Source organism: Ursus americanus, chromosome 5 (assembly GCF_024610735.1).
Source record: "Ursus americanus isolate L20-20 chromosome 5, mUrsAme1.1.p, whole genome shotgun sequence".
Lineage (NCBI taxonomy): Eukaryota > Metazoa > Chordata > Mammalia > Carnivora > Ursidae > Ursus > Ursus americanus.
In genome coordinates, this window is record NC_142131.1 from 14,276,083 (window position 1) to 14,303,445 (window position 27,363).

General features: G+C 38.5%; 1 protein-coding gene across 1 annotated transcript in view; it reads left to right on the forward strand.

The window, feature by feature from the left end:
- Positions 1-24,853, forward strand: part of ELL2 (elongation factor for RNA polymerase II 2) — a 70,352-nt gene extending 45,499 nt beyond the window's left edge. The window contains exons 4-12 of the mRNA XM_045796450.2: positions 1,159-1,322; positions 8,765-9,024; positions 12,009-12,133; positions 12,268-12,355; positions 14,082-14,652; positions 17,450-17,516; positions 20,910-21,081; positions 23,065-23,109; positions 23,201-24,853. Of these exons, the coding sequence (XP_045652406.1) occupies positions 1,159-1,322; positions 8,765-9,024; positions 12,009-12,133; positions 12,268-12,355; positions 14,082-14,652; positions 17,450-17,516; positions 20,910-21,081; positions 23,065-23,109; positions 23,201-23,317 (1,609 nt within the window). The 3' untranslated portion in view covers positions 23,318-24,853. The remainder of the gene's footprint in view (positions 1-1,158; positions 1,323-8,764; positions 9,025-12,008; positions 12,134-12,267; positions 12,356-14,081; positions 14,653-17,449; positions 17,517-20,909; positions 21,082-23,064; positions 23,110-23,200) is intronic.
- Positions 24,854-27,363: the final 2,510 nt, after the last annotated feature.

Sequence of the window (27,363 nt, forward strand, 5' to 3'; positions counted from 1 at the left end):
CCTGCCAAATAAATATTTAGGAGATGAATGAATTGTTTTTTTTTTCTTAAATAGCATTTGTACAGTTATTAGGAATTTACAGAAATTTTATCAACCCTGTTTCTTAGCCTCTTAACAAAGCTAGTTTGGAAATAGAGTATCAGAGCTGTAGTGACATTTTCATTACTTCTATATTCCAGTCTGTTTTAAAGCCATAGTAATTTCTTTTTAAAATACCACCGTAGGGGCACCTGGGTGGCTCAGTAGGTTAAACGGTTAAACATCTACCTTCCGTTTAGGTCATGACCCCAGGGTCCTGGAATTAAACCATGCTTCCTGCACAGCAGGAAGTCTGCTTCTCCCTCTCCCTCTGCCCCTGCTCTCTCTTTTGTTCAGTTTCTCTCTCTCTCAAATAAATAAAATCTTTAAGGTAAATAAATATATAAATAAAATACCAGTGTACTTGTTACCACGATCCCCTAATATTAGCATAATACTTTGAAGTAGAGCCATCTTCCAGGCCAATGTTAATTTTCATTTTTTTAAATAAAAGTTTTTCAAAAAATATTTACAAATATCTCTTGTCCAGTATTTTCTTCAATATTTGCCACACAAATATGTCATCTTATGTAGAGATTTAACAAAATGGTAAGTACAGAGTCTACAAATGTTTAGGGTATTTGGGATAATGATAAATCCTAATGTTTGGCAATATTTTGGCCTTAAAATTAATTATCTTACTAAAAATAAAAAGCATTGCTGTGGGTCTGTTTCTTCTGGTCATTTCTAAAGCATGCATATTATGGTTCCTCCAAAAGTAAACTTTAAACATTTTTCATATCAGTGGTAGATAATTTGTTATAAAATGAAAGTAGAACTACAGTACTCATTGAGACTCTGGTCTTCAATACAAATACTAATTATTTTCAGAATTTTACAGATTTGGCCTCTGAGAGTTCATTTTACCCATTCTATTCAAAATATGGGAAAAAAATGTGATATGAAATGAAGGAGAGGAATTTAAATATTTTAAGTTTCAACAGTTTAAATTATTAATATTAGTTATTTCCAGATTGCAAGGCTATTATTTGGGCTGATTTTAGGATTATACAATTCTCGCTTGCCTTTATTGTGCAAAATGAGGGACATCTCTAACAAAGCCACCATCTTACTTGACAGCTCTGGAGCCTCCCAGCTCAATTGCCTGGGATTTATACAAGATAAAATTACAGTGTGTGCAACAAACGACTCGTATCAGATGACACGAGAAAGAATGACCCAGGCAGAGGAGGAATCCCGCAACCGAAGCACAAAAGTTATCAAACCCGGTGGACCATATGTAGGTTTGTATAGATATCGTTTTCCTTCTCACTGATTGATTGGAATAATTCAAGACCACTGTAGGTAAATACTGGTAATATTAACTTAATGTTAACACAGAATTAGTTTCCAGAACATTTTGAATAACATGGTCAAATATCATCTGTTCTCATCGGTAGGAGAAGAAAGGGATAAAGAAAGGGGGGGTAATCAGAAGGGGGAATGAAGCATGAGAGACTATGGACTCTGAGAAACAAACTGAGGGCTTCAGAGGGGAGGGGGTGGGGGAATGGGATGGGCTGGTGATGGGTAGTAAGGAGGGCACATATTGCATGGTGCACTGGGTATTATACGCACCTAATGAATCATCGAACTTTACATCAGAAACCAGGGATGTACTGTATGGTGACTAACATGATATAATAAAAAAAAATTACAATAAAAAAAACCAAAATTACATAAAACACAAGTGAATGCTAAAAATAAAAATCTCTTTTCTTGGTTAAAAAAAATCATCTGTTCTCTTTATACTGATAATTGGACAGATAGAAAAGTTTTACTTCTTTCATAAATCCTGATCCTTTGTTGGTTATTTATTATTATTGTACAGTACTGGGATCTGGTCATGTTACTTTACTATGTTGTAATAGTGGTACTGTTGTGTGTTTTTTGACACTGGATGATGTAATTTCAATGATGGACAGTTTTGGTCTTGTTTGGCATTTTTGTAGGGTTATTTTTACCGTAAAATCTATTAGTAGAATTTCTGAGTTTTCATTAATAGAATTTCAGAGGATCTTTGCACACGGAATTTTTATTCCAAAATATAAAATATGCTTATAGCAAAGCATGAGGGTGATGCCTTTTGGTACCTCAATTGTGATGTCGTTCATGGATTCTTATCCTCGTCTATCCATTAATTAAGAGGCTGCCCCACCCCCATCATCTTTATTTTTTTTTTTTTAAAGATTTTATTTATTTATTCGACAGAGATAGAGACAGCCAGCGAGAGAGGGAACACAAGCAGGGGGAGTGGGAGAGGAAGAAGCAGGCTCATAGCGGAGGAGCCTGATGTGGGGCTCGATCCCACAACGCCGGGATCACGCCCTGAGCCGAAGGCAGACGCCCAACCGCTGTGCCACCCAGGCGCCCCAGCCACCCCCATCATCTTTATGACCAGCTCACTCAAATATCCATCAGACTGAAGGGAAGTAAGACCAGACCAGCAAGATGAGTCTCTCCTTTATGAGCAGTGACCCTAACAATTTTTAAAGAGTTGATTGGCAGTGACTATTAACAGTAATAGGAAGAATTAGCAAGAGTGAGGATGACTTCTCTGAGGCTTTGGTCAGTTTAATAACATAAGTCATCATAAGTAAAGAATGAAAAGATAGAAATTTAGAAATGTAAATGTACACTAAAACAGTCTCTTGAATAACCAAATTCTTTAATCAACATCTTTCCATGGTTTGGTATAATTTTACTTCTGTATTTTCCCATTGCTGACCCAGCTACAGTACATTCAACTTTGAGAAGCTCCACTGATATCTTTAATAAGTATTTCTTTGGAACATAGCCAGTGCTCCTGGGACTTGGTGCTTAGCTTAGATACATTTAGTTTGGTTTAACAACAATTCATGGCTTCCCCAGGTATCTGTACCCATGGGGCCCAGTCCCAACCCAGTAAGTTACCAGCAGTGAGATTTTTCACCTTCCCTTTCCTGCTGAGTGAGGTAACAACTCCCAACCTCCTTTCTTTCTCTTTATTCTCACAAGTAACTTAACTGTCTCTGTAGTAGGCTAAATCTCAAATTGTTTTTAAAATGCACAAGATCTGCCGCACTTAAATTTAAGTACAAATGGTGAATTTGCTGTCCCTGTTGCTTTGAAAGTATTTTTTTTACTCTGTCCAGTACTGCCATTTTATAAACAGTGAGGCAAGTTAGTGTGTTTCACAAAGGACTAAAGGACTAAAACCACCAAAATGGTTTTTTGGGTTTTTGTTTGGTTGGTTGGTTGGTTTTTTTTGGGGGGGGGGTCGTTTGTTTGTTTTTGCCTCTCAATAGAACTAGCTGAAAAACTTTACCTTGATTTATTCCAAAGTTTGCAAATCAACAGTGATCACTGTACCTTTCCATTGAATGATACTTGGGTGTTCCTCCATTCATGTGTTTTGTTTTGATAGGGTCCGGTTCAGTTTATCTGCACAGCATGTTACATGGCAGACTTGTCAACACCCAGAATCACATAACTCATACTCTTTCTAATGGTACAGGAATTTTAGAACTGGCAGGGTTTCTTATAGGCACTACAGATAACCTATTTACATTTTTTAGGAGTGACCACGTAAAATTTGAGGTTCCCTAAAGTTTGATCAAGCCAGATTACATCCATGCTGTTCTCAGACAGGCTGGCCTCCCTCTGCGCACACATACATTTGCCCCCACAGAGTGCTGCAGTGACCCCTGCCAGCCTGAGTGCCCCACTCTGCAGGGTCCTCTGTGCCCTGGCTGCTTACCGGCACAGTACAGTGTTCTCAGGTCTTCAGTCTTGTCGTTAACCTCTTCAGCCTTTTATTCTCCCCGTCACATATTCCCAGCTCCTTTTAACTTCTCTTAAGATGGCCTGTATCCTAGCCCTTTAATTATTTTTATTGCTCTCCTCTGGACTGCCTCCATTTCTTCAGCTCAGAATTTAAAACTTAAGTTTTTGATTTTTTACTGTGCTTTGTTATGGTCATGTTTTGACCTTTTTCTTTTAATCTTATCCATTGCTAGTCCTTTACCATATTTCTTTCTTTTAGGTGGCTCAGTTTGTATCTTCCTGCTTTTTTTAGTACCGCAAAACTATCTGACTCATTCATTTCTTTCAAATGCTAGTCATTCACCCTTCATTACTAATATCACCCAAGATTTATGGAGTGCTTGCTGTGCACAAGACACTGGTTAGCACTCTACATGTAATTACTCATCTAGATCTCAAAACCACCCCATAAGGGAGGTTATGATTACCTCTCCATTTCATGTATCATGTAGTTGGTATCAACAAATAGCAAACAATATGGATTTTTGGCCCCTTAACAAGTTGTGTTATTTTCTTAAGACAATAGGAGAGACCTCTTTAGTTCATAATTGAATATATCATACAAAATGATACCAGAAGTTCACCTTTGCCACCTTAGAAGTACCTGCAGAACAAGGCTTCTCTCAACAGCGTCATCCTGGGTGGAAGACAAATGGAATAATGCTGGTCGCGCTGAGAGGTTGTGGTGGCATAATGCCAGGCCAGGCCTCTGGCTGCTGAATCAGGGCACAAGCCCTGTTTAAGGGGATGAAGACTATACTTTTTTTTTTTTAAGATTTTATTTATTTATTTGACAGAGACAGCGAGAGAGGGAACACAAGCAGGGGGAGTGGGAGAGGAAGAAGCAGGCTCCCAGTGGAGGAGCCTGATGTGGGGCTCGATCCCATAACGCCGGGATCACGCCCTGTGCTGAAGGCAGACGCTTAATGACTGAGCACCCAGGCGCCCCTGAAGACTATACTCCTAAGGGTCACCTGGCCTAGTCACCCAGGAATATGAGCTTTTGAGACCCTCTCGTAGACTGGGAGAAAAAAAAAATCTCTTTCTCCTGGAGAGGAGCAGTAGAGTCTTTAACCTAGGAAACATCGTTATTATTTCTTCAGAATATTTCTGCTTCTAGTCGTGAAATTTGTATCAGTGGTGAGCACTGTTGTGTTACAATCCTTTTCACTTTGTTTAAAGAACAAAACAAAACTCAAGAATCACTAATTACCACTGCTTCCATTTTACCAATATGTCTGCTCACTGATTTCTACCTAAATTCTGGAATTTATTGAATTGTAAATTTACATGTTAATATTTATTTAGATGTATAAAATAACCCAACCAGTGTAATTTCTAGGATTCTTCTTCCAATTTTCCCAACTTCTGCCCCATCCTCCTTATCTATAATGAGTTGATACATGTTTGAATGATCTCGGACAAATCATTTAACATCTGTGGACCTTAATTTTTTCAATTATTAGATAAGGGGTATTTGAATTGGGTAACATCAAAGGTCCTTTGTAGTTCTAACATTTTGTGACTGTGTGTGTGTGTGTGTGTGTGTGTGTGTAGATAATAAACCTTTTGAAAAAAAGAGCATAAATGCCAGATGGTGGAGATGGTTTCCATCGCAGTGGACTATGTATTTAACCATGACGGTCACCCCTTCATCGAGGTCCTGCCAGTGTTTTTTAAAGCATCGGGTCGGTGTTGCCAGAGCTTCTGGTCAGGTTCCACAGAACAGAAAAACCACCACAGAAGACGTCTGCAGCCCCTGCTTTTTCTGATGTACTGTTTTAACACCTTCCATTCGGATTTTTTACTCAGAGCCACTAGGTAGAGAGATAAATACTTTTACCATCTCATATTAAATGGAGACGCTAGAAGTGGACTCCTTGTTATGAAACAGCGGTTCAGATATAGTCCCAGATTACCCAACTCTGTCAGACCCAGTGCTGCTGTTTATATAAGGAGCCCAGGGAATTGATTAGCACTTGGGTCTGGGAAGAGAATTAGGTTCTCCCACAGGCTTTATTAAAAGGGCTTTTCTGAGGCAAATGTGAAAAAATAAAAATAAAGTCTGTCTTCTGCCTACTTTGAACCTCACATTTTCTTTCTTTCTTTCTTTTTTTTTTTTTCTTTCGCATCTCAGTTCTGTAACTACTTAGAGCACTGATGTTTTCTTCACCTGTAGCCTGTCTTAAACCAGAGGACTCCTTCCTGGCTGAATAGGCACAGACCAATGGGGAGGCAGCAAGCAAAGTGATCTTTGCATAAAACCCAGTGTGTCTGGATTGCTCTATCAGCATTTAAAAGAAGTGGGTTACTCCATAACTGGCTGTGTAAAGGAAAAGTGACAGTGGGGCATCTGGGTGGCTCAGTCAGTAGAGCATGCAACTCTTGATCTCGGAGTCCTGAGTTCAAGTCTCAAGTTAAAATGAGAAAGGTGAAGTGAGTGTACTGGGGGTAGGAGAGTCATGTACCAGTAACAGCCTAGCATTAGGCCCCAGGTGAGACTCCACTGCTGTTGTATCCCTGACTAGATTCTAATTTCTTGTCAGGCATCATACTTACACCCCTTTTAGGGGACAAAATGAGCCTTCCTTATTTGTCTGCCCTATGCTTACTTCAGGGAGGGGTGGGGGTAAACTCAGGAGACCTTAGAGCTCTCCTGAGACTGAGGATCAGAGGTGGGTCAGACATACGGAGGAGGAGGGGCAGCCTGGAACACACTGGTAGTACTGTTACTTTTTGTTTTTATTTTTATTCGCCTTCCTTGCTGGCTTGAATTCATTCTAAATGATCAATCATGGTATGTGTGGGCTTAGCTAAAAAACATTCGTTGGCCACTCCCCTCCCTAGAGAAGAGTGGTAGGGAGGGCTCTGTAGTCAGCTTTGTTTGGGGAAGTGTAAGCTAAACAGGTTTCAAGGGGGAGGATAGTGTGGAATTTATAGCATTTCCTAAACTTTTATGACCCTGGCTTTGTTTTGTTTTGTTTTCCCCACAAATTCCTATTAAAATTTCAAGGAACAGTACTGTTTGTTAATACTGTTACAACTGAGAAGTGGTAGACTGGAAAGTTTGCATTTGCCACATTAGAAATTTCAGTGTTTCTTCAGACGCTGGCATCCTGGCAATGTGGGAAAATACAGACCACATTGATTCTGGCTCCTCTGCTGTCTACTTGTTCTCTCACTGTCATTCACTTTGATACTTGCTAGTCATCAAATGCTGATTCAAAGTCTGCTAGTGAGCAAAGCAGCCACAGCCCTGCCCATATGGAGCTTACAACCTAACATGAAGCAATGGCAGACATGAGACATTTGTTCCTAAAACCTTTCCTACAAAGAAGTACATGTAGGAAAACTTGGGTACTAATAACAGAACCTTCCAAATGCTAAGTGAGCACTTTATACCATTTGAGCTTATCCCACTGAAAGCCTCAGTTTTCTCATCTGTGATGTGTGACCATGCCTGTTTCAACAGGTTACTGTGAGACTTAATGTGTGTAAAGGTCTTAGCACAGTGTCCCCACCACCACCACTTAATTGGTTCATGGTAAATATTAGTTCCCTGCCCATCTGACACTGATCTAGCTATCTCTAAATTAAGAAAAATACAGAAACCAGATCTAAGTCTATCTCCAAAACTCTAATCACACCTTAATAGCTTTTTTTACTACTGGGCAGTGTTCCTTTAATGTTGAGTTCCTTTGTTGTGCAATATTTTGATCTGATATTTATACTTTGTTATGTCCAGAAAGTAGAAAAATAGAAGAGCCAGTGAGATATTAGTGCTTTCTCCTTTATTCTAGGCAGGACTGTGTCAGACAAACAGCCCCTCTGGCTAGGCCTCAGGACCCCAGCATGGACAGAATTACTATTAAAGCTCCTGCCCTGTTAAGCTGTTTTCACACCCCACCACACCAGACCAGACCTGAGCACTGAAGGGACTGTTTTTGCTTATCCATTGTTTCTAGTTGCTAGTCTTGTTCCTGATGTACTTGCCCCACATTGTATGTCATTACCAGTTCTCCCCACTCTTTAACCAGAGGGCACAGAGTTGGAAGTTCAGAGTGTACTAGGTGCTAAAAGATTCCACCTCAGAAATGATCAAATGAGGGTCTTTTACAGTTTCATTCTAATTTTTTCTTCAACGAGGAATATGGATATCCACGTAGTATCCAGGTCACTTCAGCCCAAGAACCAATGTTAAGTTTAAGCAGAAAGTGCGTTAATTACCAAATGGTACTTGCCTGGCAGGAATGATGTGAAGGCCTCCTTTTTACCATTTTCTACTCCTCTAATTCACCTGTGTAGCCTCAGCCCTGCAGTGGAGATGTCTGCTTGTCTGGCCCTCTGAGATTGTTTTTTGGTTGGTTAGTTTTGGTTTGGGTTTTTGACTCCTAAAATTTGTTACAGCCTATTGAAAAGGAATATATGTAGTGGATGTCCTTCTGAATGTTAACCCCAAATTATGCCTGACTCCCCTCTTTGTGGTTTCTGAATCTGTGAGATTAAGGTAATTTCCCAGTTCAGCCAAAGGTATGGTCTTAGTGAGATACGACCGGTATTTCTCATGTTTCACATTTGCTATATTCTGTCAGCCAAAGAAATGACATATAGTATGTAAGTTCTGTAAATAGGACAGGTAAACATAGAAATTACTTTATTTCCACTTCACATGAACTACCTACAACCTTAAAATTTCCAGTCTTTTGCTACAGTATGTGTCACTTGTGTACCATATGTAGCTAAGTGAAAGTAAAAACCGAAATAAAGTGGCCTTAATTCCCTACAGAAATGCAGGAGTAACTAAATCACAGTTGAGTAAACTGAGATGCTCATTATGTTCTTACCCGCATATGAGTAACATGTCATTTCCACTGGACTTTAGGGAAAAGGGTGCAAATTCGGAAAGCACCTCAAGCTGTTTCAGATGCAGTACCTGAGAGGAAACGGTCAACCCCCATGAATCCTGCAAATACGATTCGAAAGACACATGGCAGTAACAGTGTTTCTCAGCGGCCATACAGGGACAGAGTGATTCACTTACTGGCACTGAAGGCCTACAAGAAACCTGAGCTGCTGGCTCGACTGCAGAAGGATGGTGTCAATCAAAAAGACAAGAACTCCCTCGGAGCAATTCTCCAACAGGTGAGACCCGTATAAAGAGTTCCTTCTTTGTACTTTCTTGCTGAGAAGCTCATTTAAGAAGGCTTCCTGTTGTTGCTATTTGAGGTAGAGAAATTTCAGGATCATCTTGATCAATGGTATATGAATTATAACTCTTGAATATTAAGTCATCTTGTTTTAAACATTTAATTAAAAAACTAATTTAACTGTAGGCATTTATAGTAGGTTTTATAAGTTAGAGCCTACTGAATTGTTAATTTAAAAAAATTAAATTTCAAGTCATTATCTTCATTTGGATTAAACGAATTTTGCTCTGAAATTCCATTAAAAAAGTAAGAAGTTTTTGTTGTCTCTTTTTGGTCTTGAATCACCAGAACTATTGCTGTAGTATTCGTTGATATAGGTGAAGTTGTACAATTTATTTTTATCAGTCTTTGTTTGATATAAGCTAGAATATTCTTACCAACAAGTTTCAAATGTGTCTTGCCCTGCATGCCCTTTACTTTGCCTTTTTCTACCACTGAGTATGCTGAGATCATTCACTTGTCTTCATTAAGGGATATGAATGTGTATTAGCTTTGATCAATTGCCTTATAATCACAAGCTTAAGTATAAAAGTAGATCATTAATTGTGTTGAAGTTGCTAGTTTGTCAGACTGTAATTTCCTATACTTTTCATATTGATTCTGGGTCATAAATATTGATTAGCATTCAAATAATTTTTTTTTCTAAAGCAATAACATTTCTAGAATTCTTAAATTTCACCATTAAAAAATACAGACCTGCACATTTTCATTAACTATTCAGAGAATAACACTTTTAAGTCTGTTTTTTTCATTTATTCTCTTACATTCAAGTCATGATACTAAATGTTATGAAAGAATAAAGCCAAAATCTCCAGTTGTGGGTTAACCAGTCCCCAGAGTATCTTGGTCATTCTCAAGGATCTTACTAAATTATTTGAGTACTTTTTGGAAACACTTAATTTAAATCCATATGTCACATAACAATTTTAAGAGCTCAAAAGGCAGGATGAAAGAATGAATAAGGGTGAGGGTGTCTGTGTTTTCAATTTTTATTTGGGGAAGGAGGGAGGTTCCGGTTACAAATCACAAAATACCTGGTGACTGAATCTCCAGGAAAGTTGTAAATTACCTTCTAGGTTAGAGGATAAGGTGGCAAAATGTTGGCAGAGGCAGGTCATTCACACAGAGGCTACTATCGATCGATGTCCGTAGTTATGTGATTATGTGTATGTATATAAAGATTTTAAAGTGTAGGTGTGCTTAACTCAGCAGCAAATGGGACATGAGTGTCATTAGTGTTGATCATTTGGCAGAATCTAGAGCATAGTCTCATCCTAGCTGCACATTACAATCTTCTGTGGAGCTTTAAAAAAATGCCAGTGTCTGGATTCTAACCCAGACCAACTACATGAAGCAACTGAATGGATACTGAGCCATTGACTGAGATGAGAGGGATGGCAAAGGAACAAGTGTATGGAGGGGAATCAGGAATTCTGTTTGGAAGATGTCCGTTAGACATATCCAAATGGTGATAGATGTTCGTTAGTTACATGTAAGGGTCTGGTGTTCAGAAGACAGTTGGAGCTGGAGTTACAAGTTAGGAGATAGCAGCATATCGATTGGCTGTTGAAAGCTTTAGAGCTAGGGCACCTGGCTGGCTCAGTTGAAGGAACAAAGGACTCTTGCGCTTAGGAGCATGAGTTCCAGCCACATGTTGGGTGTAGAGATTACTTAAATAAATAAAAAAAGAAAAAGAAAGCCTTGGGGCTGAATGAAATAATCTTAGGAGAAGATGATGACAATGAAGAAAACAGGACAGAGGATAGGGCCTAAGCAGTCTAGCAAATAGAACAGTGCACAGAAAAGACAAGAAAAGAAAGAGAGAGGAGGAGGAAAACAGAAGAAGGTCCCATTATGAAGCCTAGAGAAGAGGTGGGGCATTAAGTCTATGTAGTCCCAAGGATAATAGGAAAGCTAAGCACTGTTGTTATTTTTTCCCTTTGAGAAATCTGGTTGTATCTCATCCTAATGTATTTGCAAATGTGAATCTTACGCCTAACATTAATGTTAAGCTGTAAGAAAAGCATGAACTATCATAATACATTTGGTAGTACTTTAAAAGGACACAGAAAGAAGTGAAGCGATTAAAAAAGACCATTCCAGTAGGAAATGACAGGAGGAATACCTTTCTGCCAGCCTTAAAAATGACTCTTGGTTTGGCACCTGAATCCATACATTTGTATTGTTAATGGAATCAAGGCCTGGACATCCTAGGAATTGCAGTTGTACGATAAGGAAAGATACACTTAAGAATAAACTGGCTGACTAATAACAGTAATTTGGGGGTTATTTTGCTGTATGTTTCCTTTTATTGGTTTTCGGGAATTTCAAGGACTTTTAGTAAGTGGTTCTTTAGGAGAACTGGCAGCCACGAGAAGCAGGCTTAGCAAGCCAAGAAAATGACAGACAAGGGCATCAGAATTGATACTATTTATGGAGGTAATTTCTGCTGATTACTGAAGGGAAAGTTTATAACCTAACATTTGGGCACTGTTTGGTTTCTACTTAATACAAATGATCAAGGATTTTTACTGTGATTCAAAAGTAATGGAGTTCATGACCAGAAGTAAATAATGAAGTTGTTAAACCTAACTCCTTAGACTAGAAGAACTTGATTTTAAAAAGTAAAAATAAATAAATAAATAAACCTCCCTCCACTTTTTGCCTAATGTAGGCTGTTTCAGTAGAAATATGACAAACAGTGGATGTTCAGGGAAAAAATATTTAGCTACTTATATAAAGTTTTAATTTCCCAAATGAAGTCAAACAGCATTTATTGAGATCTGGCAATATGCAAAACTCTCAGTCCCTTTGGGGTCAATTGGTACAGTTATTTTCAGTGTAAATGCAAAATATTCCCTGTTTTGGGTTGGGAGGTAGCAAAAAGATCTAATGCTCTGTTTTCACACCATGTACCAGGTAGCAAATCTGAATCCAAAGGACCTCTCATATACCTTAAAGGATTATGTTTTTAAAGAACTTCAAAGGGACTGGCCTGGATACAGTGAAATAGATAGACGGTCATTAGAGTCAGTGCTCTCAAGGTAAATTTTTTTTCCTTTAAAAAAAATTTTAGTCATTGTTATTTTAGTGTTGGGAAGGAAGAAACAAGGGTAAGCTTTTTATCACAAACATGTGAAAATTCTCTCCATAACCAGAGCGTGTGTATCCTTTACAGAAAACTAAATCCATCTCAGAATACTGCCAGCACCAGCCGTTCAGAATCTCCTGTATGTTCTAATCGAGACGCTGCATCTTCCCCTCAGGTATTCATGAAATCATATAATCAGAGCCCTGAAGTGAACCTCAGGGGCCACCTAGTTCAGGTGGTCTGATTTATGCATGAGAGAAATGAGGCCCAGAGAAGCTGCATAGCTTGCCTACCCAAAGTCACATCGCTAGCTAGCTAGTTCACGGCAGAGCTCCATCTAGAATTCAGGTCCCAGCTCACAGCCCAGACCTCTGTGTCAAAGTGCATAATATCTACTTTGCTTTTCCATATTTAAAGTTTACATTGTGTTATAAGATTATCTACTTTTCCATTAGGTCACTAACTGGAAGAGTTACTTAGTCCCATAGCCAGTCTCAAATTATACAGAAAATTGAAGATATTTAATATTATCTGAAACATGTTCGAGAAAACTTTTCTTGGGGAAAACTGTTTTTAAAATAAGCAAATAAAAAATTCTGTCATTTTTATACGTCTCCTTAATGTACTTTTTTTAACTTCGATCCCAATCAGAATACTCCATTTAGACCTCACTCCTTCCAGCTTTAAATTTCCCCCAAGAGATTCCTTGGTTCCCTGGTTTGGAGACTGACAGTGGAACAGACCTATCTACCCCAGTGCTACTGACAAAGTGCTCCTCTTTCTGGACCCTCCTCCCAAGGATTAGGGAGATGGGACAGATGTGTGGAGAACAGTAAGCATGCTGTGGGCGAAAGGCTATTCATATATCAAAAAATGTTAGAAACCTATTGTGAGGAACAGAGGCAGAACAAAATAAAAGCAATTCTGTCCTTGCATGTACATTGTCTGTAGAAGCCTCACTTTTAATGCCAACTACCATGAAGTTATTTATACTCTGATCTAATTATATGATGGCTGCCAAATCAATGATGCTAAACTGAAAACAGAATAAATTAATGGGATGATTATTATTTTCTTCCAAGCTGAAGTTTAGGCCATGTCATTACATTACATATGCTTCGTACTTTTCAACTATCTGAATTCTCTTTTTTAACTTAAATGTTGTTGCTGGATTGGGCTAGTATTAGCATAATTTTTTTAAATTTTTAAAACATTAATTCCATATCTTTTTTATGGACTCATCATTAAGACCAATCCATTGAAGAGCTATATTTACGGGGAAGAAATTGAATAGCATTTCAGCAGTGATGGTGATACTTAGAGAAATTACTTTGAAGGTGCTGGCTGTTCCCATTTTAAGACAGGTGAAATAATAAATGACAGCCAAAATACTCATAACTGGAGCATCTTATTAGCACATTAGAGGAGATAAAGTGTAGGCTTTTATTGCCCTTTACCTACCCTTCTTAGTTCTGACAGTGTGAAATGATACGAATTACTTTCTCCTCTCTCTTAATATAACTAGGTCAGCTGTGGTCCACAGAGGAAAAAGTTACTTCTATTTAATACTCTCTGAATTGGTATAGTCCACATAAATTGGCATAGTCTCTCGAAGAACTTAGGGTGTGGCTATATGATCAGAAAGTATAAGTAGTCTAAGAAACATATTTGCCAGATTCTCCCTTTTTATGTTAGACATGAGAATTTATTTCCCTTTTGTTTTTGTGGATTGTTCATTCCTGCTTAAGCTTGCAAAATGGTTAACACAATGCCAGTGATAAACTTAAGAATGAGTACAATTACTCAGTTGTTCATATGGTAACCAGCTATGCATGTGTTGAGTTTTCATACAAACTGGCTCATTTTTTTTTTTCTGCTTCTTCCCCACCCACTCCCCACAGAAACGGCTTTTAGATTCAGATTTCATTGATCCTTTAATGAATAAAAAAGCTCGAATATCTCACCTGACAAACAGAGTACCACCAACATTAAATGGCCATTTGAATCCCACCAGTGAGAAATCTGCTGCGGGCCACCTGCCGCCCCCTGCAGCTGCTGCCATCCCTACCCCTCCACCGCTGCCTCCAACCCACCTGCCCGTCTCCAATCCTCCTCAGACTGTAAACTCTAACTCCAATTCCCCTAGCACTCCAGAAGGCCGGGGGACTCAAGACCTACCTGTTGACAGTTTTAGTCAAAACAGTAGTATCTATGAGGACCAGCAAGATAAATATACCTCTAGGACTTCTCTGGAAACCTTACCCCCTGGTTCAGTTCTACTAAAGTGTCCAAAGCCTATGGAAGAAAACCATTCAATGTCTCACAAAAAGTCCAAAAAGAAGTCTAAAAAACACAAGGAAAAGGACCAAATTAAAAAGCACGACATTGAAATGACAGAGGAAAAGGAAGAGGACCTTAAAAGAGAAGAAGAAATTGCCAAGCTGAACAACTCCAGTCCAGATTCCAATGAAGGTATATTTTACATTCGTAAAACTAACTACATGTGTTCAATGAACAGGCGGAGCAAACTAATCATGAGTGAGATTATGCTGTTTATAATTAGTATTGCTTTTTTATCCATTGACCTTCTGTTATTAATCTTAGTGTTGTGATTTTGAGCAGATTTTTTTCTTGCATTTAACAGCAGTCATTTTCGGTCACTTTTTAGCCAACTATTAAACACAGATTCTATATTTGAGAATAAGATAAGTCATTTGAAAATGACTTTATTATCCTTTTGAGACCCCCTTCGAGAAGGTAGGCAGTGTTGCTCTTTTCCATAACTGCCAGGGTACTGCGCAACCTCAATGTGACCTATTATATGCCAGTCTTGAACTAATTTAACCAGACACACAATTAGTGATAAAAATAATTCTTTTCCTTCTTTGCCAAAGAAACAGGGTCACCCCTGCCTTAATTAATATTAACACAGGGGAAATGTCAAATTCTTCATAAAACAGACGAGGTAAGATCGTGTATGCAGATCCATCACATGATGGTTACTCAGAGTGAAAGCAGTTTGTCTTATTATGTAAGGCTGTTGGCAATTTGCTTGATAAAGCTTAAGAAATTCTTTTCAATTTTAAGAACACTGTTTTAGTAAACTAGTATTAATTGTTATTAGTAAAATTTAACCATTTCAAGCTTTTGGAAACTTTAAAAGCCAGATCTGTTAAGATGCAAAGAAGCTTATAATAATGCTTTATTTCTAAAGAAAAGCTAGTCCATAGAAAGACCACTTACTGAGATGTAATGATCTTTAACACCTAGAGACAAAATTCTATTTTTCTTATTTTAAAAAAGTTGTCCTCTAAAACTTAATTGTCCCCCATGCCAGCACATCGAAGATTCAAGCCCATCATTTAGCATTGCTGCCAATTTTAAACCCAGCTTAATTAAAGCAAAATTCTCTAGGAAAATACAACTTTAGAAAAGGTCCTGTATGAATAGAGTTTAAGGAGTCTTGTCTTTCTGTAATTTGCCCATAATACTGTAATCCTTAAATTTAACTGACCATTTTTACCACATGAGAGAAACTTTGCAGAATAGTATGATGCAGTGCCTTCATTGACCTGGACTGAGTATACTGCACATCAAAGCTTACTGTTGCAATTTTTAGATCAGTATGGTGCTGTATAGTGGCCCAAGAGGTAGGTGTAAGCTTTTTCCCTTCAAGTACTACTGTGCTTCAATTTGCTAGGTCAGGAAAAGGCAAGATGTAACAAACCTTGTGTTCAGAGTTAGCAAGCCACGTTCCTGGTTATATCCCTGTCTCCAGACTTCCCACCCTGGAGATGGTGATCCTGAATCAGGCTGGTGTTGGGGGGATTGGGTCCCAGTATGTTGAGACCTACAGCAGAGTTTGAGTGTTCTCAGAGTTGGAGGCCTGGAGAAGCAGACCTAGTCTTTGACTCCTCCACTGAAGACATAGTACCTCTAAAAGCCAATGGAGATTATCACAAAATACTGAGGACAGACTGAGACCCACAGCCCCTGAATCTACCGGAATTTATCCCGTGTTTGTAGCAAAGAAGCAGCCAGGTGAAATGCACTTAATGCCTTCGCCTTTAAGACTCAGGCTGTCGTAAAAGACCCAGGCTTGAGTCAAAGACACACACAGGACCGTGAACAATAAGGCCACAGAGTCTGCATAATTTATTTACTATACTTGGTCTTTTAAAATAGTAAACCAAGAAATTATGAAATTTTCACTTTTGTTTTATATTGAACATGTATGTTTTGCCAGCGGGCAGGGTTAGGATTTGAGTTATTAATTTAATTCTACTGTGAATGATAAAAAATTACCCTATAAAAAGTCTAAACATACCCTCAGGAAATGGTGCATGCACACAAATAGAATACGGACAGGGATTTTACACACTTTCACAGCATATCTCTGGATAACTGGCAGTCTATTTATTTTTCTATTTATTTATTTTGCCCTTTTAAAAACAAATCTGTAGTATTATGAGATGTAGAGATAGGAGGAGCATAAATTGCAATTCAGTAATGACTTTTTAAAATTACTTTAAACTTTGGGGCGCCTAGGTGGCTCAGTCGTTAAGCGTCTGCCTTCGGCTCAGGGCATGATCCCAGCGTTCTGGGATCGAGCCCTACATCAGGCTCCTCGGCTGGGAGCCTGTTTCTTCCTCTCCTACTCCCCCTGCTTGTGTTCCCTCTCTCGCTGGCTGTCTCTCTTTGTCAAATAAATAAATTAAACCTTTAAAAAAAAATAAAAATAAAATAAAAAATAAATTACTTTAAACTGCTACAGGAAGACTTTTCGCAGCTTCCACTGTCTGCATACACAGAGGGTAGCAGTGAAATGCAGTGACCGGAGCAGTCTGCTACCTGACTTCATTGTCTCATCTGCCTTGTTTGAATCCTATGAAAAGTAGATGTTGATGTAAAATTTGTATCTTCCATTGTCTGGCTGCATCTGCCACCACAATCTTTGAATTGCTGGGCAGATGCCACAACTGTTATGGAAAGAATAGAAGATTGACCTTGGGTTAAGATGGAATTCCTTTATTGTGCAGACACTGCAGTAGCCAGGGCGCTTTCAATGCCTGGCGTCAGTTCTGCTGGCCCTGGTCATAGGGCCTCTATTGTTCGTGTTCAATTGTATTCCTTGCTCACTGTTGCTTATTGAGATGGAAGAACAGAATTTGAGGAAGAGTGTTCCAGATGTTTCTGATCTATTTTAGAATTATAGGCATTTTATAACCATACTGTTTGGTGAAAGCTTGAATTTTTTTCTTCGTTGTAGGAGTTAAAGAGGGTTGCACTGCCTCCACGGAGACTTCTTCAACAATTGAACTCCCAGATTATTTGATGTAAGTTCAGACGTCTGCCAATGGGAGAGAACTGTTTAATTTTAGAAAGTTTGCAAATTCTTTTCCCATAATTTGCAAATCAGAAAAGAAGTTCCAGAAATAGAGTCCTGGAGCCACCCCTGCATTTGAAAGGCTGCCATTAAGCCTGCTCGTCCCAAATCCACCCCTGTCTGCCTAAGCAGGTTGTGTCTCCCCCTGCTCTGAGCTCTGCTGCCTGGCCTTTAAGTATAGAGAAGCCTGTCCTTTGTTCCGGGGCCAGGCCAGGCATTTGATTATGGAAGATTTCAGGGATCTGACTCTTCAAAGCTGACAGTCTATCAATGCACATTCACTTATTCCCCCTGAAGAGAGTTTATTACTGATAAAGAGCTTAACCCTCCACAGGTAATACAAAGTAGAGATAGACTGATTTTCATTTAAATAAAGTTCTGCAATCAAACTAATTTTTAAAGGAGAGAATAGTAAAATTTGATCATTTCACTTTAGAACCGGTTATAATGTTTTTGTTATGGCAACAAGTTGCTAAATGCTGAGCTGGGGACATTTTTGTAACTGGTTATCACAGAAATTATAACTTGTACATGTAATTCTAGCTTTTTTATAGACTCAAAGGCTTCTGTAAGAAGAAATAATTAAGTTGCAAGAGCCTGGAAAAACAGAGAGTGGAAGAGCAAACAGATTTGACTGCAGGATAGCTTTGAAAATGAACAAATGGGCAAAATAATTTGAATGTAGATTGGAAATTGAACTCTTGAGTTTTCTCTCTTAGTAACATCTCATGATGGGCAAAGTTAAACTATGTTGTGTAGCCCTCCATGTACCACGAAACATTCATTTCTAAAGTAGAGAACATTTTATACTTAAAATGTGTTACTTTTGCTTAACGGTAGTGTGAAAGCTATACTTAATGGGGAATGATACAGCATGAAACCATAATGCTGGTTATCATCTCTGAACTAAAAAGAACCCAAGAAACCATGCTGGGTCCTCTCTTATCTGAGGTGGTATGGTTTTAGAGTTCTGAGGGAGCTTTGAAAAGCAACCACCACTGAAATGGCCCAGGAAGGGTTGGTTGGGGGACAGCGCCTGGCTCCACTGATTGAGGGAGTTCACCTCTCCTTTTGCAAACCCACTTCTTAAAAGTCTTGTGAAAGTTGGCCCCCTCAAATGACAACTACAGTACTGTGCTCTCATTCTCTTGTGATGGATTTTGAATTTCCCTTTTTTTGTAATACTGATACAGACTGGCTATATGTGACAAAATCATGTGGGGAGACTAAAAAATAATTCTAACTCCGTCCCCATGGATTCAGGACGTTGCTGTGTTTCGTCAACTTAACCAGTTCTATATTTAAAAACTTGTTTTTAACTCCCTAAGTATGGTTGCCACATCTGCCTCAGCGTGTTTTGGTATGTTTGTCATGTTTCTGGCTCTTAAATATCATGAAAATACATAACCTCTGTGATTGTTTGCTTAATTTATTTTATCCCAAAACTGATATAAATATAGATTTTCTTAAAGTGGTCAGAAAGAATGAATTTTCAAAAAAAGCACCAAAATTACAGAACTGAAACTTCAGTTGTTTCATAAGAAAACCAAAAAGACATACAATAAAACCTTAATGATCAGCCTCTGAATAATTCATACTTAAACCACAATATTCCTAATTTTTATGTAATAAGAATACTTCTATTACTTGTGGCTGTGAAAATAGCCAAGACCTTTAAGATTTTATTCCATCCCTGCATTAGGAGCCAACCAGAGAACCATAACAGTTTTTGTTAAAAAATAGTGAAATGCTTTTCGTTAAAATGCCAGTATAACCAAATAATCTTCTATAATAGCAGCACAACTGTTGGCCAGTTTGGTACTTTTCCCTAAGGAAATTATTAAAATACTGAGGGTGTAGCCTCAGTTATGTTTTTGAGAAGGAAGGATATTTTATATGACAAATTAAGCCTGAGTTTCACGAGCAGTGTAGCCATTCTGCTTACAGATGCGTATCCCCAGGAACCTCTTTTCCCGCCCTGGGCTTCCGCTGGTGCGCAGTCAGGACAGCCCTGTCTAGGAGAGGACTGCTGCTCTGCTTGGCCGGCCCGTGCCTTTTACAGCAAAGACAGCAGCAGGGCGCTTTAAATCTGCATTCTACTGCTGTCTCTGTCACACTTAGAACAGTAGAGCTGCACGCTGTCTAACTCTGCATGGATCAAGATATTAGTGAGGACACTGAGGTTGCACAGTTGCGTCACTGTTCTCACATTTCCAGCTAGACATTTTGCTAACTCATTTTGAATAAAACTGGTGAGATTATCTAAAACCACTTTCGTAGTGGACTGAACTCCAAGGCTTTCCCACAGTCCAGAATATACAGGCATGTCTGGGGCATGCTAAAGCCTGCTACCTGCCTGAAATTGCTTTGAAATCGCAATTTTTCTCTCAAAAAGTCAAGGGAATTTTGCATTCCATGACAGGAGCACAGAGTACAGAGACCCAGGCCAGATCCTGGTGTGATCCCACTTGCCAGAGCCACAAACAAATAATACTAACTTTGTTTTAATATTAAAACGTTGTTTTAATTTGCTTACCACTGAATAAACTGACACTCTGGGAAAATGGCCTTCACTCACCGGTTTCCTAAAGTTATTCACAACCCAAAGTAAAACAGATTTATGGCATTTTTATTAAGAAAGTAAATTAGAATAATAATATACACTGATGTTCAGTTACATGGACTATGATATTTAAGTGTTGAAAAGAACTAGAGAAATATGTTTTTTTTCCCCTGGTCTCTCATTTCAAAACAAGACAATTACTCGTTTGTATTTTATACATTTGCCTAGTCAAACGTGGGAGGAAAGAGGTAGAAGGAAGAAGCCAGAGGCACCTTGCTGGCAGCAGGTGGAAAAGGCCGAAAGACAGACCTCCTCTCATAAAGCAGCGGATCTAGAGAGAGCTTGGACTTCAGCATTCAGTGACTGTGTAACACTCTCCTGGCTTCATGTTTCCCACCGAGGCCTTCTGTTTCCATGTGACTCGTAACAGATGGGTTGGCCTCTGCCACTAGTGTGGTAGTGAATTATTTTGGATAGAGAAAGGTTTGGGAAGCTAAATCTGTGTAAGTGGTGTTTTCTACTCACAATTCAATTCCATTGCCACCATGTTTTTTTCACATTTACTTTCCTTCACTGAAGGTCTTAAGCTGTCCTGTGGGATAATTTCACCTGGAAGTCATCCGAAGGAGTGACATGGGGGCAGACAGTGGCAGGGCAGCATTCAATCTAGGGATACGTGCTTGGATACAGTTTCTAAGTTTTTGGTTTAAATGTCAGGCTTGTGCATCATGTTGATTCTATAGTCTCTCTCCATTTATCTTATTTCTTTTTTCTTATTAGAAAATATATTGCTATCGTCTCCTATGAGCAACGCCAAAATTACAAGGATGACTTCAATGCTGAGTATGATGAGTACAGGGCTTTGCACGCCAGGATGGAGACTGTAGCTAGAAGGTTTATCAAGCTAGATGCACAACGAAAGCGGCTTTCTCCAGGCTCAAAAGAGTATCAGGTAAACATGGTTGCTCCTAGATAGGCTGACTTCCATATTTTACCCTCTTTGTTCTCTGCCTGGCCCATCCCCAGGCACCCTTCTGGCCTTCAGAGCAGGTCTTCTGGCAAACCAGCCTCTCTGCAGCTTCTGATCGTCATTTAAAATTAGCTAGGAAACTAAATATTTGAAATGGTTCTCAAAAATAAGTAAATACAATGAACTCTTTCTGTCAATGGGAAAAAAATAACTTTTTTGTAGCATAGTATGTGTAAAATATGTAATATATGCTTTATCTTTACTATAACATAATAAAGAGTATCAAGAAAAAAGGCAAACACAACTAAGTAGGGGAAAAGAGTTGGATTTGGGATTCACTGAGGTACTTGATTGCACTGCCAACTCAGACTACAGCTGCTAGTTCTAGTGCTAGTCCCCAAAATTGCTATTTCGAGTACATTTAAAAAAAACCTCAGTCCGGCATAGAATAGGGAAGATATAGACAAGAAATATAAACGGGGTTTAATACCACAGAGATCTGGGGTTTAAGTAAAGAAAAGACTGACATTTGTTAACACATACTAATCTGTCTTCACTTCCCGACTTTAAGTAGTAGTATTACCACAGCTGACAAACCAGTAGAAGCCAGACCCGTGTACTGGTTGTTCTCATAGTTAACAAGCAAAAGGATTAATATAAATGAATGTCTCCTTCCTTGTGTCGGCCACAGAACTTGTCACGCTTCACAGCCATAGATGGTGCCTTCATTCTTGCCTACTGCTGTTGCTGTGACAGGAATCTACATAAGAGAATGAATGGGTTTCCCACAATGGGGAAAACAGCCCCAGAGCATCTGTGCCCTAAAGACTCATGTGTCTTTCATTAGTGGGCCTTAATCTTTAAATAGGCCGCCTAGAGTTATAGAAGACTTTGCCAGAGGAATTAGCGTTTGAGGGTGCAAGAGGTCTCGATATGGTGGTTTGGGGTTTATTTTTTTATATATAGTTATTTACCAGTGTACCATGATTATATTTAAACTAAAATGTTAACTCCAGGGACTACTTAGTGGTTAGGAGGAGGCTGCGAGCTAGACTGCCTGGGTTTGATTCCCAGCTGTACATTTAATATTTGTGTGACTTGCGCAAGTTATCTAACTTTCCTCAAAATCCACTTCCATAAAACAAGGTGATTATAGAGTTGTGCAGAATAAATGTAAGCATTTGGAAACCCTTAAATCCATAGTACGTAAGGTTACGTAAGTATTAGCCATTTTCTCCAGCCACCTAATATCCCTCCCTAGAGGCCATCAATAGTACTGGTTTCCAGTGTATTCTTTCAGAGGTCTGTGTGTTTGTGAGATGTACAGACACAAGCAAATTCATGTATGTGCCATATGTAATTGAATTTAAGATGTCATCAATTACAATATGTACCATGGTCTTACGTTCCAGTAAGTTAAACTGTGATACATTATTTATCTGATCTCATTAAAATGAGAAGAAATGTGCATCTTAGAAGTAATGAAATTCTTAGAATATATCATTCTGTTTCCCCTTTTAAACAAATAATACCGAACTGTATAAATCATCTGCACTTTGCTTTTTTCATTAAACAATATAATGCACCTTAGAGAACTTTAGATAAGTGCATGAAGCACTTCCCCCTTTTTAATGGCCTCTTAGTATCCCTTTGTATGGGCTAACAGACATTGAAATTTGTGTACTGTCTTTTGCTTTTACAAACGATACTGCAGCAAGTAACCTTGTACACACAGCGTTTCACTCAGGCACAAGCAAATCTGAAAGAGAAGTGTGGAAGTGCTGAGTCAGTTCTGCATTTCTATTTTGATAGCAGTTGCCAAATTGCCTTCTTTAAAGATTGTACCAATTTACATTCCCATCATCAGTATTTCCGACACCCTTACTGAATGGGTGTTAGCTGTTTATATTGCCAAGAAGAAAAAGAAAAGTTGTTCACTTCTAATTTTAATTTTTAATTTTGTAGAATGTTCACGAAGAAGTCTTACAAGAATATCAGAAGATCAAGCAGGTAGGAATCATCACTGTGGGTTTTCTGACCTGTGGGTGGGAAGTATTACAAATTCTGCAACCTAATTCCTCCCTGTTTTTTTCCTCTGCAGTCCAGTCCCAATTATCATGAAGAAAAATATAGATGCGAGTATCTTCATAACAAGCTGGCTCACATCAAAAGACTAATAGGTGAATTTGACCAACAGCAAGCAGAGTCATGGCACTAAATCTCTGCTTGGATCAGAAGATGTGAATAAACTTAAGCTTATTTATTTAAAATTCCAAATGAGTTGCTCTAAGATTCTAAAAAAATGAAACTTTGCTTGTTGAAAGTTTCAGTATTAGTAAACTTGAGTTATTTACTTTTTGTTTTTTTTTTCTTCCCATTTTACTTTGCTTCCCTGCATTTTGGAAGCTGCTTTTTTCTGGTCCTTCTCCCTACCCTCACCCTACACCCAAGACTTATGTTTGTCAATAGAAATAATTTTTTTTAGATATTGGGGATCCAGTGTCTATCTTCAAATCAATTTTTTTCCTTAAAAACTTATGCTTGTCATTAGAAATGATTTTTTTTTTAGATATTGGGGATCCAATGTCCACACTTCAAAGTTATGTGTGTTTAAAAAAAAAACAAACAGTAATGTGCAAGGTGAAATGCTTTTGGATAAACATAAGCCTACTTTCTGACCTTTCTTAATGCAAACTCTTTGCCTTAAATGGTAGAATATTTAGAAATTTGCACAAAATACAAAAAAAAATTAAACATTGTTTTGGAGGGTTAAGAAATAGAAAGGCGTATGTGTATGTGTATAGCTATGCACACACATATGTACATACAACCTGACTTGATCTAGACAGCAAATCCGCCCTGCAAGTTAACCCCCCATTGCAATGGTTGCCTTAAGGTGTTTGCTAGTTGTGTACATAGTGTGGTTAATCATTAGCTACACTGCTTCCCACTTGGTTAGAGCAGTGGGAAGCATACTGTGGCCTACCAGCGTCTGAAAGCGTGTGCTCGACCTGTATGTGTGCAGAGGTGGTGTGGATGTGAGCGTGCATGGAGGAAAAAAGCTGCTACTCTCCGTAGGCCAAACGCTCAGGTTAAACAACTGACGAGTGTTACTGTAGGGGTTGGTTTTTGTTTTTGTTTTTGTTTTCTGTCAAACTGCTACTTCTATTGTGGAAGACAAAAGCATTTCCATTTCAACAGTTCGTCAGCTTTATTAATGTTGGGCAAAATCAATATGTTATGAAAATGAAACAGATCTATAGTTTTGGGGCAAAATTATAAAATTAAACATGTAGGTAACCTATTTATATACTGCTATAAAGTATTATTTTTCGAAGAGAGATATGCAAAGAAGCTATTACCTACATGAAATGTATATTTAAAGATTTTTTTTTTTCATCCTGGGAGCCAGGAATATAAAAAAAGAGCGGATATATTTAACCATAACATACTGTGATTCATCAAACAGCACAAACTTTCATTTCATGGAGTTTATCTGTTGACGTTGATTTAAACTATCATTTGTTTTATCATGTGGGAACATAAGTTATGTGGTCAAAAATATAAGGATTTTGAACTAATGTTGATTCAAGTTGTGTTGTCTTATCGTATTGTCTTTTCAAAGTGCTGCCAGTTGAAAAGGGAAGCATTATGTTTACAAATCTGTTTTGAAATGTTTGCCAAAATTTTGGTAGTATCTTTAATAAAGATGTTTGTCTCCAGCATCCAAAAAATAAATAAATAAATAAATAACTTTGTTGTGTATCAGTGTAAACCAGAAAATGCTGGTATCCGGAAAACCTGAGGGAACGTACAGACGAACTTTCCTCTTTGCAGTTCTTCTAAAACGTTAGCTGGAAAGAGTAGATGATATGGAAGAGAATACAAAAGTAAAAAGACTATACAAAGACCAATACAAGACCCTGTGCACTATAACTCTATAACATTACTACAGAAATCAGATTTCTATGTAGCACAGACCTCTTAAGGAATTAGTTTCTTTTAGCATTGAGATCCCTGGTGCTCTTCCTTTTACCTCAGAATTGGTACAATCATTACTAAATGTTCATTGATTTCAAACTTTGAGTTGTGAAAAGATAGGAAAGGAAACTTAATTGGGGATAACTTTGTTCCTCATATTATGGTGGAGTCTCCAAAGGGATCTGTCTGTAGGTAATGACCTCACTGGTGTCATTTCTTGGACATCTTGGCCTTTTAATCAAAGATTTCTGCTGCTATTTGCTATGAGCAGTGTTTCTCAAAAGCCAGGTGCTTGGACCACTTGCATCACCCAAATTAGTATCTCTGGGTATAGGGCCCAGGTATCCACACTTTGTAAATAGCGCCCAGGTGACTTTTGCAAGGGGGAGGTGTGAGAACCATTGGCATAGATATGGCATTGAACCTTTGGGTCTCTAAATCTCAAAGTCTTGAACTGAAGTTGAACTACTGGCTTTTTTTAAGCCCATCCCTGTCGGCAGCACAAATCACGCTGCCCCCTCTACAGGATCTGAGGCACCCTCTCAACTGTTTCACTGCCAGCTCTTATTTCAGAACTTGTTTATGAACAAGCCTTCCAGTTGGTTCTTAGCCCTTGGAACTCCCACCCGCATACATCAGCACATCTTCTGGTTTACAAATTGGGTCATAATGGAAGCTGGAGGTATGTTATAAAAATCCAGCATTGCACATTCGTAGACTTGACCACCTACCTATAAACGCCTTAATTTAGATGTTTGTTGTGTACATTGGGCAGATCCTTGCAAATGTGTATCAGTTGCAAATCTGAGTTATAAATCTCTGAATCTGCTGTTACCTGAGACTGCATCTCTTTTGAAGATGGGCATGAGCCTATTAAAATTTTTATAATCGTCCTTTATCTCCTACTGCAAGATTTTTAGATTCTCTCAAATAACTGCTGCAGGAATGAGTGGCCACTTAGTACCAGGTACTCTGGTAGAAGAATTTATTGAGTTGTTTTGAGAGACACAGTAAGTATAAAACAGCATTATGAGAGAATGAGTTGTGTTATTTTTTATCACATTTCATCTAAAATAATTTGAAGCACTTTTGAAAATTTTTACCAACAGCAGATTAACTCCAGATTGAATGAGCAGCTGACTTAATACAGACCAAAACGAACATTGACTAGATGTGGTTTTGTTTTTTAAGTAGGGATTCTGTTTCCTATCTTGTCATTTATTTCCCATGGAATATTTGAGGGGGGTAACTTCCAGCTCTGAGTAGTGATGGATGTTCAGTACCAGCTCTCACAAAAATAATTGGTGTGATCAGTTTATCTCATTTCTCCATGCACACTGATTGTAAAAAATTCAGTATTAATTTCCTTTCATTTCTGATCTTTTAAACTTTATAGTTTTCTTTTCCCCTAAAGTATTTCACCTCATGTAAAACAAATGCATACTTGCATGTTGGAAGCGAGATGCTGAAATGAGGATTAGACACAAGTGGTCCATCAGTTCCGACACTCTCCTTGGTTGCCTTACCCCTTCCATTAGTGCATTCTTTGCTTCTGGACCTTGGCTGAAACTCTTCAGCCAGTTCATGGTGTCTCTGGCAGTGTGAGTGTTGAGTCATGTATGCTTGGTATACGCCCTTACTACTTTTGAAGTTCATACGGTTTATTACTTGCCTAGGTGTTACTAAATCCTTTTCTTATGTGTACCGGATGGGGGGAGAATTATAGCCAGCATTTTGAGGAACCTTTTGTGAAAGGATATAAACTGATACTACTAAATGAGGGCAACGGAAGATGTTATCAATGTTCTTTGTAACCTGAAACTAAACTAGGCTGTGAGGCTCATTTCAAAATATTCCGAAGTGTTAAAAATACATACATATATATATATCTCTACACTGTTTCTCAGTTGTTCCACCCAAACCATGTTAGGACTCTCAAAGGTAAAATGTCACAGGGACTTTTCAGTTGTTACTAAGCTCCGCAGCTGTGGTGGTCCCTTCTGTTCTACACCAATTTCGGTTCAATAAAAATGTTAACTTTGCAATTCTGGTAATTGTTTTTCCTTTGTCTCATTTCAAGGCTCTTAAATTTGTCTTAAGAAAAAAACAAAGCAAAACCCCGCAACAGAGTACTCTCTGATGCCCTAATGTCAGTGACCCTCCTGGGACAGAGCTACTTCTTGGGGACTCTAGGAAGTGGGGGCCGGGTATCTGCACCAGGATCCTGCCTGTTTTCCAAGCGTATGGCATGCCCTCCGGCGGCAACACCTACTTGGAGAACAA